The 13,651-nt window shown below is 38.2% G+C and overlaps 1 protein-coding gene across 1 annotated transcript; it reads left to right on the top strand.

The window, feature by feature from the left end:
- Positions 1–10,443: 10,443 nt before the first annotated feature.
- On the top strand, positions 10,444–11,964 carry LOC129928526 (ankyrin repeat domain-containing protein 29-like). Its single transcript, XM_056043152.1, has one exon. It carries the CDS (start codon positions 10,444–10,446, stop codon positions 11,962–11,964), a length of 1,521 nt encoding a protein of 506 aa, XP_055899127.1.
- The last annotated feature ends 1,687 nt before the right edge of the window (positions 11,965–13,651 follow it).

The following is a 13,651-nucleotide window of genomic DNA, read 5'->3' as shown; positions in this document are numbered from 1 at the left end:
TTTAAAATGCGGTGATTCCCAGAACAGGTTATTAAGAATATCTAGAGTATAGAGAACGTATTAATTAATTACAAGCGTCGTAGTTGAACAATTGCTGAAACTTTTCAAAGACATTAGATCTAATTATTTAGCGCGTAACAGGCCTAGGGGACTATTTCTTGGAGAGATATTGTCGACGTAAAATAAAAAAAAGTAAGATGCAATTATATGTTGTTTATCAAATTAATTTTAACAAATGAATTGCTGTCGTTCAATATAACAAAATGTCTCAAAACCAAAGTGTTAGATGTTATCTTTGATATTCTAGAGCCTTTTATTATTATAATAATTTTGATGACATTATAGTTATTTTTAGAAAAAAAGGCTTTCATTAAAATATTTTTTTTTGTACTGAAAATATTTCATATTACTTAAAGTGAACGAGTATCGTAATTATAAGCGAGCAATTAAAATATAACTAAATGACAGAGACATAATCTGAGTAATGAAGATACGGACACAAGCAACATAGATACTTTACAGCCTTAAACAAGTTCGTTCAATATTGGCAAAAGAACAATGTGTGAATCTATAGAGAAATGACTAGAATCTTTCTGTTTTTAACTTACCATGGAATCTGGAAACAGAACCCTAGCTTCCTCTGAGCAGCGGCACGTCTACAATCAGAGAACGGGCCAATAATAAATGACGACAAAAGGGCAGACGCATTAAACACATTTTTAGCTGGTGTCTCTAAAGCAAGCAAGAAATCTCGTTGGTTCTAGACGGCTTCAGAATGGCTAAAGAAAAACGAAGTTTTGGCTAACAGCGAGGCTTAGACCAATACTTTCATTGCGGCTTTCACTTTATAAGAGTAAGCAACGACGCTGAAAATCCTGGGGCAACGAAAGCTATGCAACTTGCTCAATCATTCCTAAACAAAAGAAGAATTTCCAAAGGTCTGGAGAGTGGCCTGTTACTAAAGAAAAGAAAAGCGACTGATAGCCCGGAAAGCTATTGTCCGATACCCCTAACATCGTGTGTTGGGAAGATAGCTGAAGAGGTTATCAACAGATAGCTCATATGGTACTTGAAGCGATGTTGTTTAGACGAAAAGACAAACCGACACTGGCAATATTTTAGGATCTAAAACAGGCTTACGGCAGAGCCTGGAGACAGGGATTGCTGTTACAATTAATGAGCCTGGGAGTATGCTCAAACTTTTACTGATGGCCAAGAGACTTCCTGACCGACAGGCCTGTTCAGGCACGGTACAGATCTAGTATGCCACTCAAAAGAAGCGTGATCGAGAGGCTAAGTGCGCTTGAACTTGGCTTGGCTTGGCTACTTATGAAGGGGGCTCGAGGTTCAACACCCGACTCGGGCAGAGTTGTGTTTACTGAGCGCCTGAAGGCAGCACGGAAAACCAACTCCTAGACACACCCCCCCCCCCACTGTTCCACAACTGAGATTGGACCAAATCGCTCTGAGCATGCTATAAGCATGAAAGTAGCGCTATATAAAGCCATAATTTAAAAGAAAGCCCGTTACTGCCATGTATGTTCTTTCCCGTCTACATAAAAGATCTAACAAAACAATTGAAATGCTGATCTCTGCTTTTTTATACGAATTACTTATCTGTCAGACCAGGAGATCCGCTGCAGCTCCCATGGTGGAAATTCAAAGTGACTGTCACGGTACACCCGACTGTAGGAAATGAAAATGAACTGATTGAAGAGGGTCCAGACCTTGTTCACTATAGGAAAAGATACCTACCAGGAAGTCATGAACCTGAAAATCAATGAAAACACGCTCCTATCACACTTAGGCACTTAGGAGTTACTCTGGACGCTAAGCTATTTATAACTAACAAAAAAAGAGTATGGCCACGACGAGATGAGGCAACAAGGGAAACGTGCTAACAACGCTTTTTATAAGTTCGGTGAGGTAACATATCGAGTACGTCTCTTGGAAAAAGTCTACGCTTTTCGAACGTCTCTAGCAAGCCTCGATTCTTATCAGAGCCAATATGGCTAATCTATGGTACATTTCAACATCGCCAATAGCTGAAGGTGAAATCATGGCGAATATACCACCCTCTGGTGATGCGAGAAAACGAGCCGTTATGTTTACGTACGAAAAATACAAACGGATGGAAGACGGCTGCCTAACAGATAAACGATAAATGAGTGGGTAGGAGTAGGCTCAAAAAGACATCCTTTATACAGACAGCAGTAGTTTTCTTCTCGAGAGCTCGGCTCTGAAAGAGTTGCTCTTGCTCTTACGGGGGCTTTCCACCAGGCAACAGTTCCCGAGCTACTGGGCGAGCAGAAAACATTAATCAAACAAACGTAACCAAGAAATGTACACCAAACCTATTAACCAGCACTGCGATAGAAACCCTTGCCTAGTACCCGAAAGATTCCATCAAGGTTTACTCGGACGGTGCCACAAATGATGTCCAAGGCAAAGCGACTTCGGGCTACTCGCATTTCCCGGTGCAAACGAAATCGACAAATGGGTATGCACATGTGCAGACGGAAAATAATATGTTGCTGAAATGGTAGAGATCAGAAACTCTCTAGAACACATAGAGTAACTCATTAGGGAATTATATGTTGAATTATCCACACCAACATTCCACCTTAACAGAAAGTCTGATTATCCAAATCTAAACATTTCTCTCCTTATCAGTTTGTATTTCGAAATATTTTATAGGCTCTATGACATTTTTTGGATTGTACCTTTTTTTTTTACTGTTTTATACAAATTGCAATGCTCACATAATACTTTGGGCGTACCCCCCCCCCCTTTATTTTTGTTTACACTTTCAATAAAACTCCCCCCTTATTTCAGTAATCCCCTTTTTGTCATATATTCAGCCTCATCAGGTTTGTACTCGCTGAGGATATCGCAGCAATCACCACATTTCTTCTCATGGGAGCTACTTTCGTAAGGCTTGCTATTAGAGTCACAGGAAGCACCATCTTCACTAGCATGGCCATCGTAGATGCGTATTTCGTAGCACGGGGTTTCTACCACCTCGTTCAAAGCGTTCAGCTCGGGGCTCGTTACTTCTTTGACTGAAGTGTACATCTGTTCTACTCTGGGACAGGTCTCTTTCTGTAAGTCACCCTTCAACACCTTTTGAAAGTCAGCCAACATCTGTTGTTGAAAGGTGACCAACAGCTGCACTACATCGGGTTCTAATTCGAACAGGTAGGTGTCCGGATCTTCACCTTCTTCAGTTAGTTCTTCTCTAAGGCGTGCTTGCAAGGTTTCCTTCTTTCCGATTGCCTTCAGCCCTCGATCAGGGAGTTCTCGGCTCAGTTCTTTCAATTTCAGTTCGTTCAGCAGTTTCAGACAAGCCATAGTAGATCCGATCCCACTTCGACAACAGTGTTACGTATCTCTCCTACTATCCAGGCTCTCTTCTCACTGCACCACACGACACAACGAACCTGAAGAACCTCACAACTCAGGGCTCCAAAGTATCAGTCAGTTTAATTTCAAATACATCGCAATTGGCAACAACATTAACACTGTCTTTACAAAAACTTAGTCTTGCTCCGCCTGACTTCACACACCGTGCTGGTTCTCGCCTTGTCCTGGTCACATTGCGAGGTAACGTGAAGTGATTCTGACGCACTCGCACTTATATAGTGTCTCTACTGGCCTCGAACCTTCTTGACCACTCCAGTTGATCACTTTCGCCGTGACTTGCGTGCGTAATACTTACGCCACTGGTCCTGGCCGAACTAGCGTGTACTGTCACTGGTCTCGGTTGACCGCTCGTCCTGCGCTGGACTGTGGCGATTTGGGTAGGGTAAAAACACACAGCACTACCCCCATCTGTGTCACCACCAGGTTTACAACACTATGATACATTAAATTGGAATGAAAATCTTTAAAATATCATCACACACACCTGCCAATTCGATATCACTTTCCTCTAAGCCAACATTTTCGCTCCTTTCAGCCCCCCCCCCCCCATTTTAAAAACTTGAATGCTAATTGTCAAGGCCCGCGCTACAACGCTACCCTCCTAACTATATACATTTGCACGTGAATGCCATTACCAATATTACTTGTTCCCTGACCCCAACAGACACCAATTACCAATATTACTTGTTCCCTGACCCCCACAGACACCAATTACCAATATTACTTGTTCTCTGACCCCCACAGACACCAATTACCAATATTACTTGTTCCCTGAGCCCCACAGACACCAATTACCAATATTACTTGTTCCCTAACCCCCACAGACACCATTTACCAATATTACTTGTTCCCTGACCTCCACAGACACAAATTGTCTAAAAATAGTTCTCCATAAAATTGTTCCTTTTAATAAAAATATTTCAAAGGCTCTCTAATGCTTTTCACCAGCCCTAAAAAAATAATTTTACATATAATCACACACTTTTCTTTGGCTTTTTAATTCCATATTAAAATATTTTATAAACACTGTTTCTTTTGGTCGGATCTATTTTTATCGTTATCACTCCGGAAACATACCGCTGTTTCATCCATGAATTCTAGTATCAATTTATTTACTTCCACCCTCAACACACAAAAAAAAAAAAAAACAATTTTTAAAATTCCTACACACAATAACGAGTATTTAAAAAATGTCGGCTTCATATTACTAAAAATCGTAGCTTCAACTTTTTATTTTAGAGAATATTAAAGAAAAGAACTGCTGCCGCCACGCCCTCCCACCCCCACATGCGTTATTAAATGATGTACAGTAAATACTTGTTTCAGGAAAATTAAAAAAAAAAAACACTAACATTTGAGCAAACTATTTATTGTACACGTTGGTAAGTTTATCCGAGCGGCCCGTGCATCCTAACGGTCGATCAAAATAAAAATGCAAACGCTGCCGAAACTGTCAATAACTTTACTATTGAATTAGTTCTCGTCTCGATGGACAAGCCGGCGATGAACGCTTAACTGGTAGTTCTGATATACTTCTTTACGTTGCGGCTCTTGAATCGTTTCAGGATGTAGACAAAACAGGTTGAACTGAGCATTAGTATTGCTTGAAAAGTGAGACGTTAATGAAGAAACTAACGAATTAAGATACGGAATGTAAAGCCGTGTTCTGTAAATCCAAACATGTGTTTTTTGCTCGGTGCCAGCAGTCTCGCCTTCGACAAGGTGCCATCCCCGAAGATTTCCTCAGCAAGGTCAAGTTGGTTTTTTATTATGTCATGTGACTACTGCTGATGTGCTGTTGAGCGGCCACTTACGCTAAGAAGGACAGGCTGCAACATCACAGAAACTGGTTTAAGAACAGATGAATAATTGACAACAATTAAATCAGAAACACGCGAGAAGCAGGAACTGATTACAAATATTCAGTTTGTCTGGTTTCACTTACAACTGTTATTTTAAAATACGCCAAACAATCAAAGATCTTCTCAAAGTTGAGACTTAAAGCGCGAATGAATTCTTATTTCTCAGTCCATCGTGTCTCACACAAAAGAGGTAAATTTAGCACCAACGCTCTTGCTTGGGACTGTTATGAAAGAAAAAGATAATCTTCTTGATGACACCAAAGCATTAACGTATATCTAATTCTAAAACGTCATTCAGGTCAATGATAACAAGTTTAAGTCTGTGGGACATGCAACGGACAAAGGCTGCTTTTGGATATTTTTCACGAATCCTTGCCTGAACACAGTTTTGAGTGCTACTCATCACTGGCAGCCATTGTAGTCTTGACCGAGTAGTTTGTCAATGTGAAAAATGTACATAATGTATTTACTAACAATGACGTTAGACACAGGCAGTGCGTCTCTCTAAACAACATTGACAAAAACAATGAATTCTTCTCGAGTACAATCACATCAACAAATCCAACGCTCAAAACACATCAGTGCCTGAGATATCTGCATTTTCATTACCGAAATACCAAGAAAACGCAGTTACTTCATGCTGCTGCTGCTCGTATACTTTGGTTTCTTCCTGCTGCCAGTGCACCGTTAATACTAAAAACGTTTTGACTATGATGGCATGGGAAGAACTTTCTTAATCTTTTCTATCGTAAACTGATGGACGTGTTTCACCTGCTATTTTATCGAGCACTAACAATGACTGCAACTCCGCAAGATGTAAATACATTGACCAAGATGACAGCCCTTTTCACTCTTGTTCAAAGAAACTTTTACATATATCAAATCGAAAGACAGCTGGCAAGTATTTTTCCTCCAAGACAAAAACAAAACAACAACAACAAAATAACTTTTATCCTATTCTAGGCCTTTACTAAATATATTGATAACTTTTTATGCAAATGAAAACAAATCGTCACGACTAACGTGCTATAGAATATTGAATTGAAAGCCTAAAATAAAGCGCACATGGTCGGACATGAACTACACATTGGTCTATTCTAGTTGATTACAATAATAGCTCTTACTTATTAACTTTATTTCAGTGGAAGCACTACATGTTAAGTTGCTTCCTAGCAGAAATCAATTGGTTTGAAGTTGTAAAAAACTGGCTAAAATTTGGCTTCTCAGAATTCAGAGGGGTGCACAGTCGTGGTCATCACTTCCTGCTAAGCCTGAGGCTGTCTACATCAACTGTACCTCAGTCACCAGTAGAAGCACTACTTGTTCAGTTGCTACTTAGATTTTAATTGATCTGATGGTGCAAAAAATGGCTAGAATTTGGCTACTCAGAATCGAGAGGGATGCAAGTGCACCCCCATGCACTCCCCTGCGGACGCCCATGAACATCACGAAGATAAACCATACACTGATTCAACCATGTGTTACATTTTGAAAACAGCTAAAGAAGGTAACAAGTAAATAATAAGGAAGCATATCAAGGGAGATAACAATTTAATAAAAATAATGTTATCAGGGGAGCTAACAAAATATTAATTTTTTAGCGTTAGGTATAAGCTCACTAGTGATGTAATTACAAACATTATATAAATGGTAGGATGAAAAGAAGAGGAGATCACTGAATGGGATACTTTTATTGGGGTACTATTATTATTTAGTTATTATTCCACCAAGAAAATAGTAAATTATTAAGAGAAACTAAAACTAAAACAGATACATGCCACTTTCGTACGGGTACTGCATGCACATATTACCGTCTCGATGACAAGTCGCATATCTTTTAATTTTGTATATGGATGTCTTTCCAACACATCAGTTCAAAAGAAAGGAAAGCAAAAATAGTTAACATCTCAGGCATCTAACGATTGTCTTGAACTGCGTCTCTACTAACTATATTTTCTTAACGGCAACAATTTCTTTCAATTTAAAAACAAAATGTTACTCAGAGCAATTTCAGACATATAATGTATTGTTGATCCATATATTATGTGAATGTTCTTTCTATAAATCCTTAACAAAATGTTATTCTGGTGGTTTTTCAAAATTGCCTTTACTCCTCCAGGGGTTGTAGACATTGTAACTACATTGTCATATCTCAAAACTCAATAATTTCAAGCTCATCCTTTTATATACATTTATGATATCAGAATTGATTTCGTAAACTTTTTCTCCCCTAAAAATCCTTCTTATGACTACTGTCATCTGATTGGTGTGTGTTATGTCTTGTGAGTTGTTAAACAAATTGTGATTTCAGTACTTGGTCATTTTTAGATAACATGATCTGTACCATCTTTAGGAATTTATCTTTATTTAATAAAGACACATCATTATTTCCAACCACTTATCAAATTCATTCACAAATTCAGATTTCACTTCCTTAGCATGGGTTGAAAATAGTTGAAAACAAAAATAATACAATTTATTGCAATTAAGTGATTTTATCATACTGTTATAACCTTGCCATGCACACCGCCATCCAAGATAGTGCAGAAAGAAGGTGCGCACTATCAGTGACTAGACAGGATGGATGTTGACATTAGAGAGAGAGAACGATTTCCGCCCAAGGGAGAGCTGATGTAAAGATGCTGTGCTCAAGACATATTGTTCTACATGTATTTGTGATGTCTTGTAAATAAACGTCTATGTCTAGTTGAGTTGCCTCACTTCAGTTATTACATTGGTGTCAGAAGTGGGATCATAGGCGACTCAACGAGAAGATGTAGGATTAAATCACAATGGCATCTTTGAAACAACTAGACCAACTCTTCGTTACAGAGCTAAGGCAGGAATACAGATACAGACGCCTGAAGCTTGGGGGTAGCAAGGAGGTGCTTGCAGCTCGTCTCCGGCAAGCCCTGATTGATGAAGACGAAGATCCGGAGACCTACCTATTTGAAATTGAACCGGAGATTTATGATCTCATTGGCAAAATACATGGAGGTATTGATGCAATGTGTGAACAAATTAACAGTATGGGGAACAAGGTAGATAGAATGGTGTCTCGAATGAAAGAAGGAGTAGACTCGTTGGTAAAGGAGCAGTTGCCTGTAGACTCGTTGGTAAAGAAGTTGAGTGGTCAAGACTGTGGCCGCACAAACAGTGGTTACGGAGACGCCGGGGATTGGAGCGCTGTTTGTGTCTGTGTTGTGGGCAAGTCTTGTGGTTGTGACTTTCAAGACGAGAAACGTGACAACGATTGCTGTGATGATCTCAACGGGATGTACCAAATCGAACGGAAAGAGACTAATGAAGAAACTGAATTCTGTTACGTGCCTGAAGCGTTTGTTCCTGTTGGACCTGTTACCAGTATCTCAATGAGCCGGTGCCCATAAGGGAAATTTGAAGCTCGACAACTGCATCCAGAAGTTTAGCATGAGCTGTACGTGCGACGCATTACACAGGGAATATGGATGCCAAGAAAACTACAAACAAGTCATGTGTACTTCTGCCCTCATCATTGACATTGGCATAGTTGAATGTCAGTCAGCCCACTTTAAATCTGAGCTGTCAAGAGGAAGACATCTTCAACGTGAACTCGAAGAGACTTATCTCCTGGACGTGAGACTTATCTCCTGGACGTGAGACTTATCTCCTGGACGTGAGACTTATCTCCTGGACGTGAGACTTATCTCCTGGACGTGAGACTGTTATCTGAGGATGACCGCGGCGCATTGGACTTCATTTGCAGCGTGGCTGCATGTGAACCTGCAGTCTCCTTCAAAGGCGTCTGTCAGAAGGGTCTGCTGAAACATCGTGCCCGAGCAACGGCTATGTTCAGGAAAACAGTCCTTGACACTATCTCTTTGTGTGTCAAAAGGCAACGTCATCGTCTCAACAACAGCCTGATCAACTGGAGAAAGAGAAAGCGGCGCCGGAGGAAAACAGTGCGGATGCCTTCGTGGGTAACACGCTTACTGCTGCCGGTGACTCCCATGGATCGACCTCCAACTGAACTGTCAAACCTCAACTACATTGTTTCTTTTCGGGACGAAAAATGCTAAGAAGGGGGCAATGTTATAACCTTGCCATTGCACACCGCCATCCAAGATAGTGCAGAAAGAAGGTGCGCACTATCAGTGACAAGACTAAGTCGGATGTTGACATTAAGAGAGAGAGAACAATTTCCGCCCAAGTGAGAGCTGATGAAAAGATGCTGTGCTCAAGACATGTTGTTCTACGTGTATTTGTGATGTCTTGAAAATAAACATCTGTGTCTCGTTGAGTTGCCTCCCTTCAGTTATTACATTACTCATTAGGAAACATTTTATAGAACGATTAATTGGACAACTTGCTGTTGGCGATTTCAATTAGTAAATCCTGTGCAACGATGTAGAATCACTTAAAATGGACTGACTCATCGTAACATTTCTTTCATCTTGGCTAAATTTACTTTTTAAGTCAACGTCTGAAAATATTTTTTTTTCTATTAAATCATTTTCTTAAAAAAAATCTCAGTATCTTCTTTAATAGTACTTTCCGATTCTCTGTAATTTAAATAAATAACATGTGATATTTTGGGAATACTCAATGTCTGAAAATTGTTGTCATTTGAAAATATAGATTAACGGTTTGGACTACTAAAATCGATGCTAGCCACCATTTCAATAGCGTCGACGAAGGTTGTTCTTTTAACCAACGCAGTGATCATATCAAAGCTGCTGGTAACTCAAAGTACGATTTAACGTTTTGCTGATGATATAAAGTATATAGCGTTATTGACCATTCTTATTTGTAGCAGAACAAAATGGGAATATATATATATATATTAAATGAGCGTAAAGATGTTTGATGGTACGGCCACATTGTCTAGTATTTCAACAGTTCATTTATTTTCCACTTATGTGTTACCCCCTGATAGGTACACCTGGTGCGGCTCCTATTGACACCACTGACGGCATGAAATAATAATTTATTCTTTTTTATTGAAGACAATATTTTTAGTTTTTGTGTTATTTGTACAATTTACACCAATTATTTAGTTAAGATTAAAAAGAATAAGTTTCATTATCCATTTATTTAAATTAAAAAAAACAACAATGTCGTCAAATTGTTTTGCTTTTATTTTAATTATTTTGTTTTGCAGTATCACATAGAGATAGAAATGGGAAATAACATTATATCAATACAAAATCCAGATGCACTAGATGTTAATGACCCAACTTACTTAATGATTGCTGCTCAAAATGGTAACACATCTCAAGTAATCAAATCGATTATAGATGGTAAAGACATTAATGAACCAAACAAACAAGGAATGACAGCACTGATGCTAGCAGCGTTTTACGGACACACGTCTGTTGTGAAAACTTTAATACATTTTAAGGCCAATGTAGACAAAATAAACAATAATGGTCAGACAGCTTTAATGCTAGCTGGTAAGAGTGGTCAAAAGAAAACAGTTCAAGTACTTTTAAAAAATGGAGCTAATGTTAACTGGAAAGATAGAGAAGGATTGACATCGTTGATTATCGCTTCACAATTTGGACATTTAAAAACAGTCAAATGTCTCATTGATAAACATGCTGAGTTAAATGAACAGGATCGCTTTGGCTGGACAGCACTGATGATGGCTTTAAAGTTTGGACGCAAGCAAGTGGCTCAATTCCTTGTGTGTAACCAAAATATTGATATTAGACTAACAAATAATGCCGGACACAATGCACTCATGATTGCTTCTTTTGAAGGACATTTTGATATTGTGACGCTAATATTACATCGCGACGTAACTTTGATAAATGAGAAAGATCACCAAGGCTATACAGCATTAATGTTTGCTGCTCAGTATAACAGTGCATCAATTGTAAAATTGTTACTGGAATCTGGTGCAAGTTTGAACTGTAGAGGAAAAAATGACTCATCAGCTTTAAAGATAGCCACTGAGAAAGGAAACAGCACTGTATTAAAAACTTTGTTGCGTTTTGCCTGCATTGTTCGCTTTCATGGAAAGGATTCTATTTTCAATCTAACATATTTAGCTTTAGAAAATAAAAGAACTGGTGTAGCAGACTTACTGTTAAACTACAGATGTGATGTTAACGAAAAAACTAAAGATGGCCGAACACTTCTTATGTCTAGCTCAAAAAACGGACTTTTAGAAATAGTTCATATATTGGTTGAACGTGGAGCAAATTTAAATGAAAGAGATATACAAGGAAATACAGCTCTCATGTTTGCCACTAATGAAAATCAAAAAGAAATTATACATGTGCTATGTAAAAAAGGATGCAACGTAAACCAATGTAACCAAAAGGGCTGGACAGCTTTAATGAAAGCTTGCGAGAATGGTAATAAAGCTGTTGTTGACATATTGTTAAGTTATGACAATAATGTTAATTACGTTAACAAGGACTGCTGGTCACCACTAATGATAGTCTGTAAAAATGGACACATGTATATTGCTTTAAAGCTTCTCGAACATGATGCCAATACAACAATTAAAAACTCTAAAGGAAGGACAGCTGCTGAAATTGCTTTAGAAAACAGGCACAATGAAATTTATCAAATAATTCAAGAGAAATTTGCCAACGAAGCTGAAAATCTAGATGAGATCCTGACACGATCTAACAATACTTCGTCAATGACAATCTTCGAATCAGATTCTGAAGACATCAATAACACGTGAGTGAATGTAACACAAATATTTTTATTTTTATTCCAATTTATACCTATTAATGTATTCACAGGATTATTTGACGTTTAGCAAACGCTAAACTAATAAATCAGATGGAAAGATAGCTATTTAGCAATAACCACCAAGGGAAAAAAATTCATGCATTTCCATTCATAATGTACATTATACAATATATTTAAAAATCCAAACTTTTCTTTCTGTATAAAAGTGGTGCTGTAAAGTAATTAGTTCTTTAGTATTTAGTACAAGCCCTATGTCACTCGAATATGGCTACCATCTCTTAAATAAACTTTTCATAAAAGATACTTTTCCAAAACCATGTATAAAGCCCAAAAAAGGGGGGTCGGGGTTTAACCCCCGCCCCAATGAAATCCCCCAAGCAGAATTTGGGTGTAGCTTTGTGACTGTTTTTTGGCTTTAATTTGTTTATTGTAGGCGAGATTTTAATGTTAAACCACCGATTCCCCCAGCTCAGTCAAAAGAGGTTTTGAGTTTAAAATCCCCTTTCCTATAATACAAAAAAAAATAAAGCAAACGAAAGTTACCAAATTCCATGAGCGTAGCCAAGAGGGGCTTTTGATATTAAAACCCCCTGCATAGTTTGTTGACGTTAAAAAAATTCAACTTCAATATAAAACTAAATCAAACAAGAGTCACCAAATTCTATGTGTGGAACAAAGGGGGGGGGGTGAGGCGTTAAACCTAAAACCCCCTCCTAAGCGTTTACCCCCCCCCCCCCACCACACTTACAGATTTTTTCAATGTAAGAAAACATCTTCTTCAATATTAAATTAAAGCAATTAACAACAGTCACCAAAACGTATGAAAGTAGCAAAGAGGGGTCTTGTGGTTACTAATACCTCCAATAAAAAGCTAAAGTATAACTATATTTACCAATTTCTACTAGTCACTGGTCTCCATTATTAATGGACAAAATTGAAGTTGAAGGGACTACAATGACTTTTGAACATACCACTAGCGGATCAAGAGCTTTGGAGTGAGGGGGGGGGGATTTTTTTCCAAACCCTAACCCTAATCCCTAACACCTAGTAAACCCTAACTCTATGTATAAACGCGAGTACAGTATTGTATATTTAACATATATACATATATATATATACATTCTTCACTGCAAAAACGCATTCTCCTGACATCTACAGCTCATTATTTATCCAATTAAAAAAGAACCTTTTGAATAATGTTAACTTAAAAATATTCCAATATGAATTTACAGGCCTTAGTACATTGCAAATACAATCGATTGGTTCGTTGAAAAGATAAGATACCCCAAATATTTAGATTAAAGCATTGAGGATCGCCGCCGAAATTTTTTTTTGGAAAAATAATATTTAAAAAAGGCTCATTTGTAAGTGATACATTTTGTTAAATAGGCATGTTTGTAACTTTGTTTTGTTACAGAACTATAATTCAAAGCTCTAAGCAAAAAATTTTGAAAGTGGGAGGAGAAATTAAGTGGACCAATTAGATTCTACGATCGCCCCTACCGCCCCCCCCCCCCCAAGGATCCGCCAGTGGAACATACACATGAGATTCGCCAATGGGAAGAAAAAAAAACTATGGAAATTCTCGCAAATCTTCCCGCAGATCATCTCTACCCTGAAACACAAAAGAACAAAAGAACAGAGTAATTAGTACAAAAAAATTACGAGAAACATAT

This window comes from Biomphalaria glabrata, chromosome 10, assembly GCF_947242115.1.
Source record: "Biomphalaria glabrata chromosome 10, xgBioGlab47.1, whole genome shotgun sequence".
Classification (NCBI taxonomy): domain Eukaryota; kingdom Metazoa; phylum Mollusca; class Gastropoda; family Planorbidae; genus Biomphalaria; species Biomphalaria glabrata.
The sequence above is the reverse complement of the archived record's forward strand: the minus strand, read 5'-3'. Positions and strand labels throughout refer to the sequence as shown.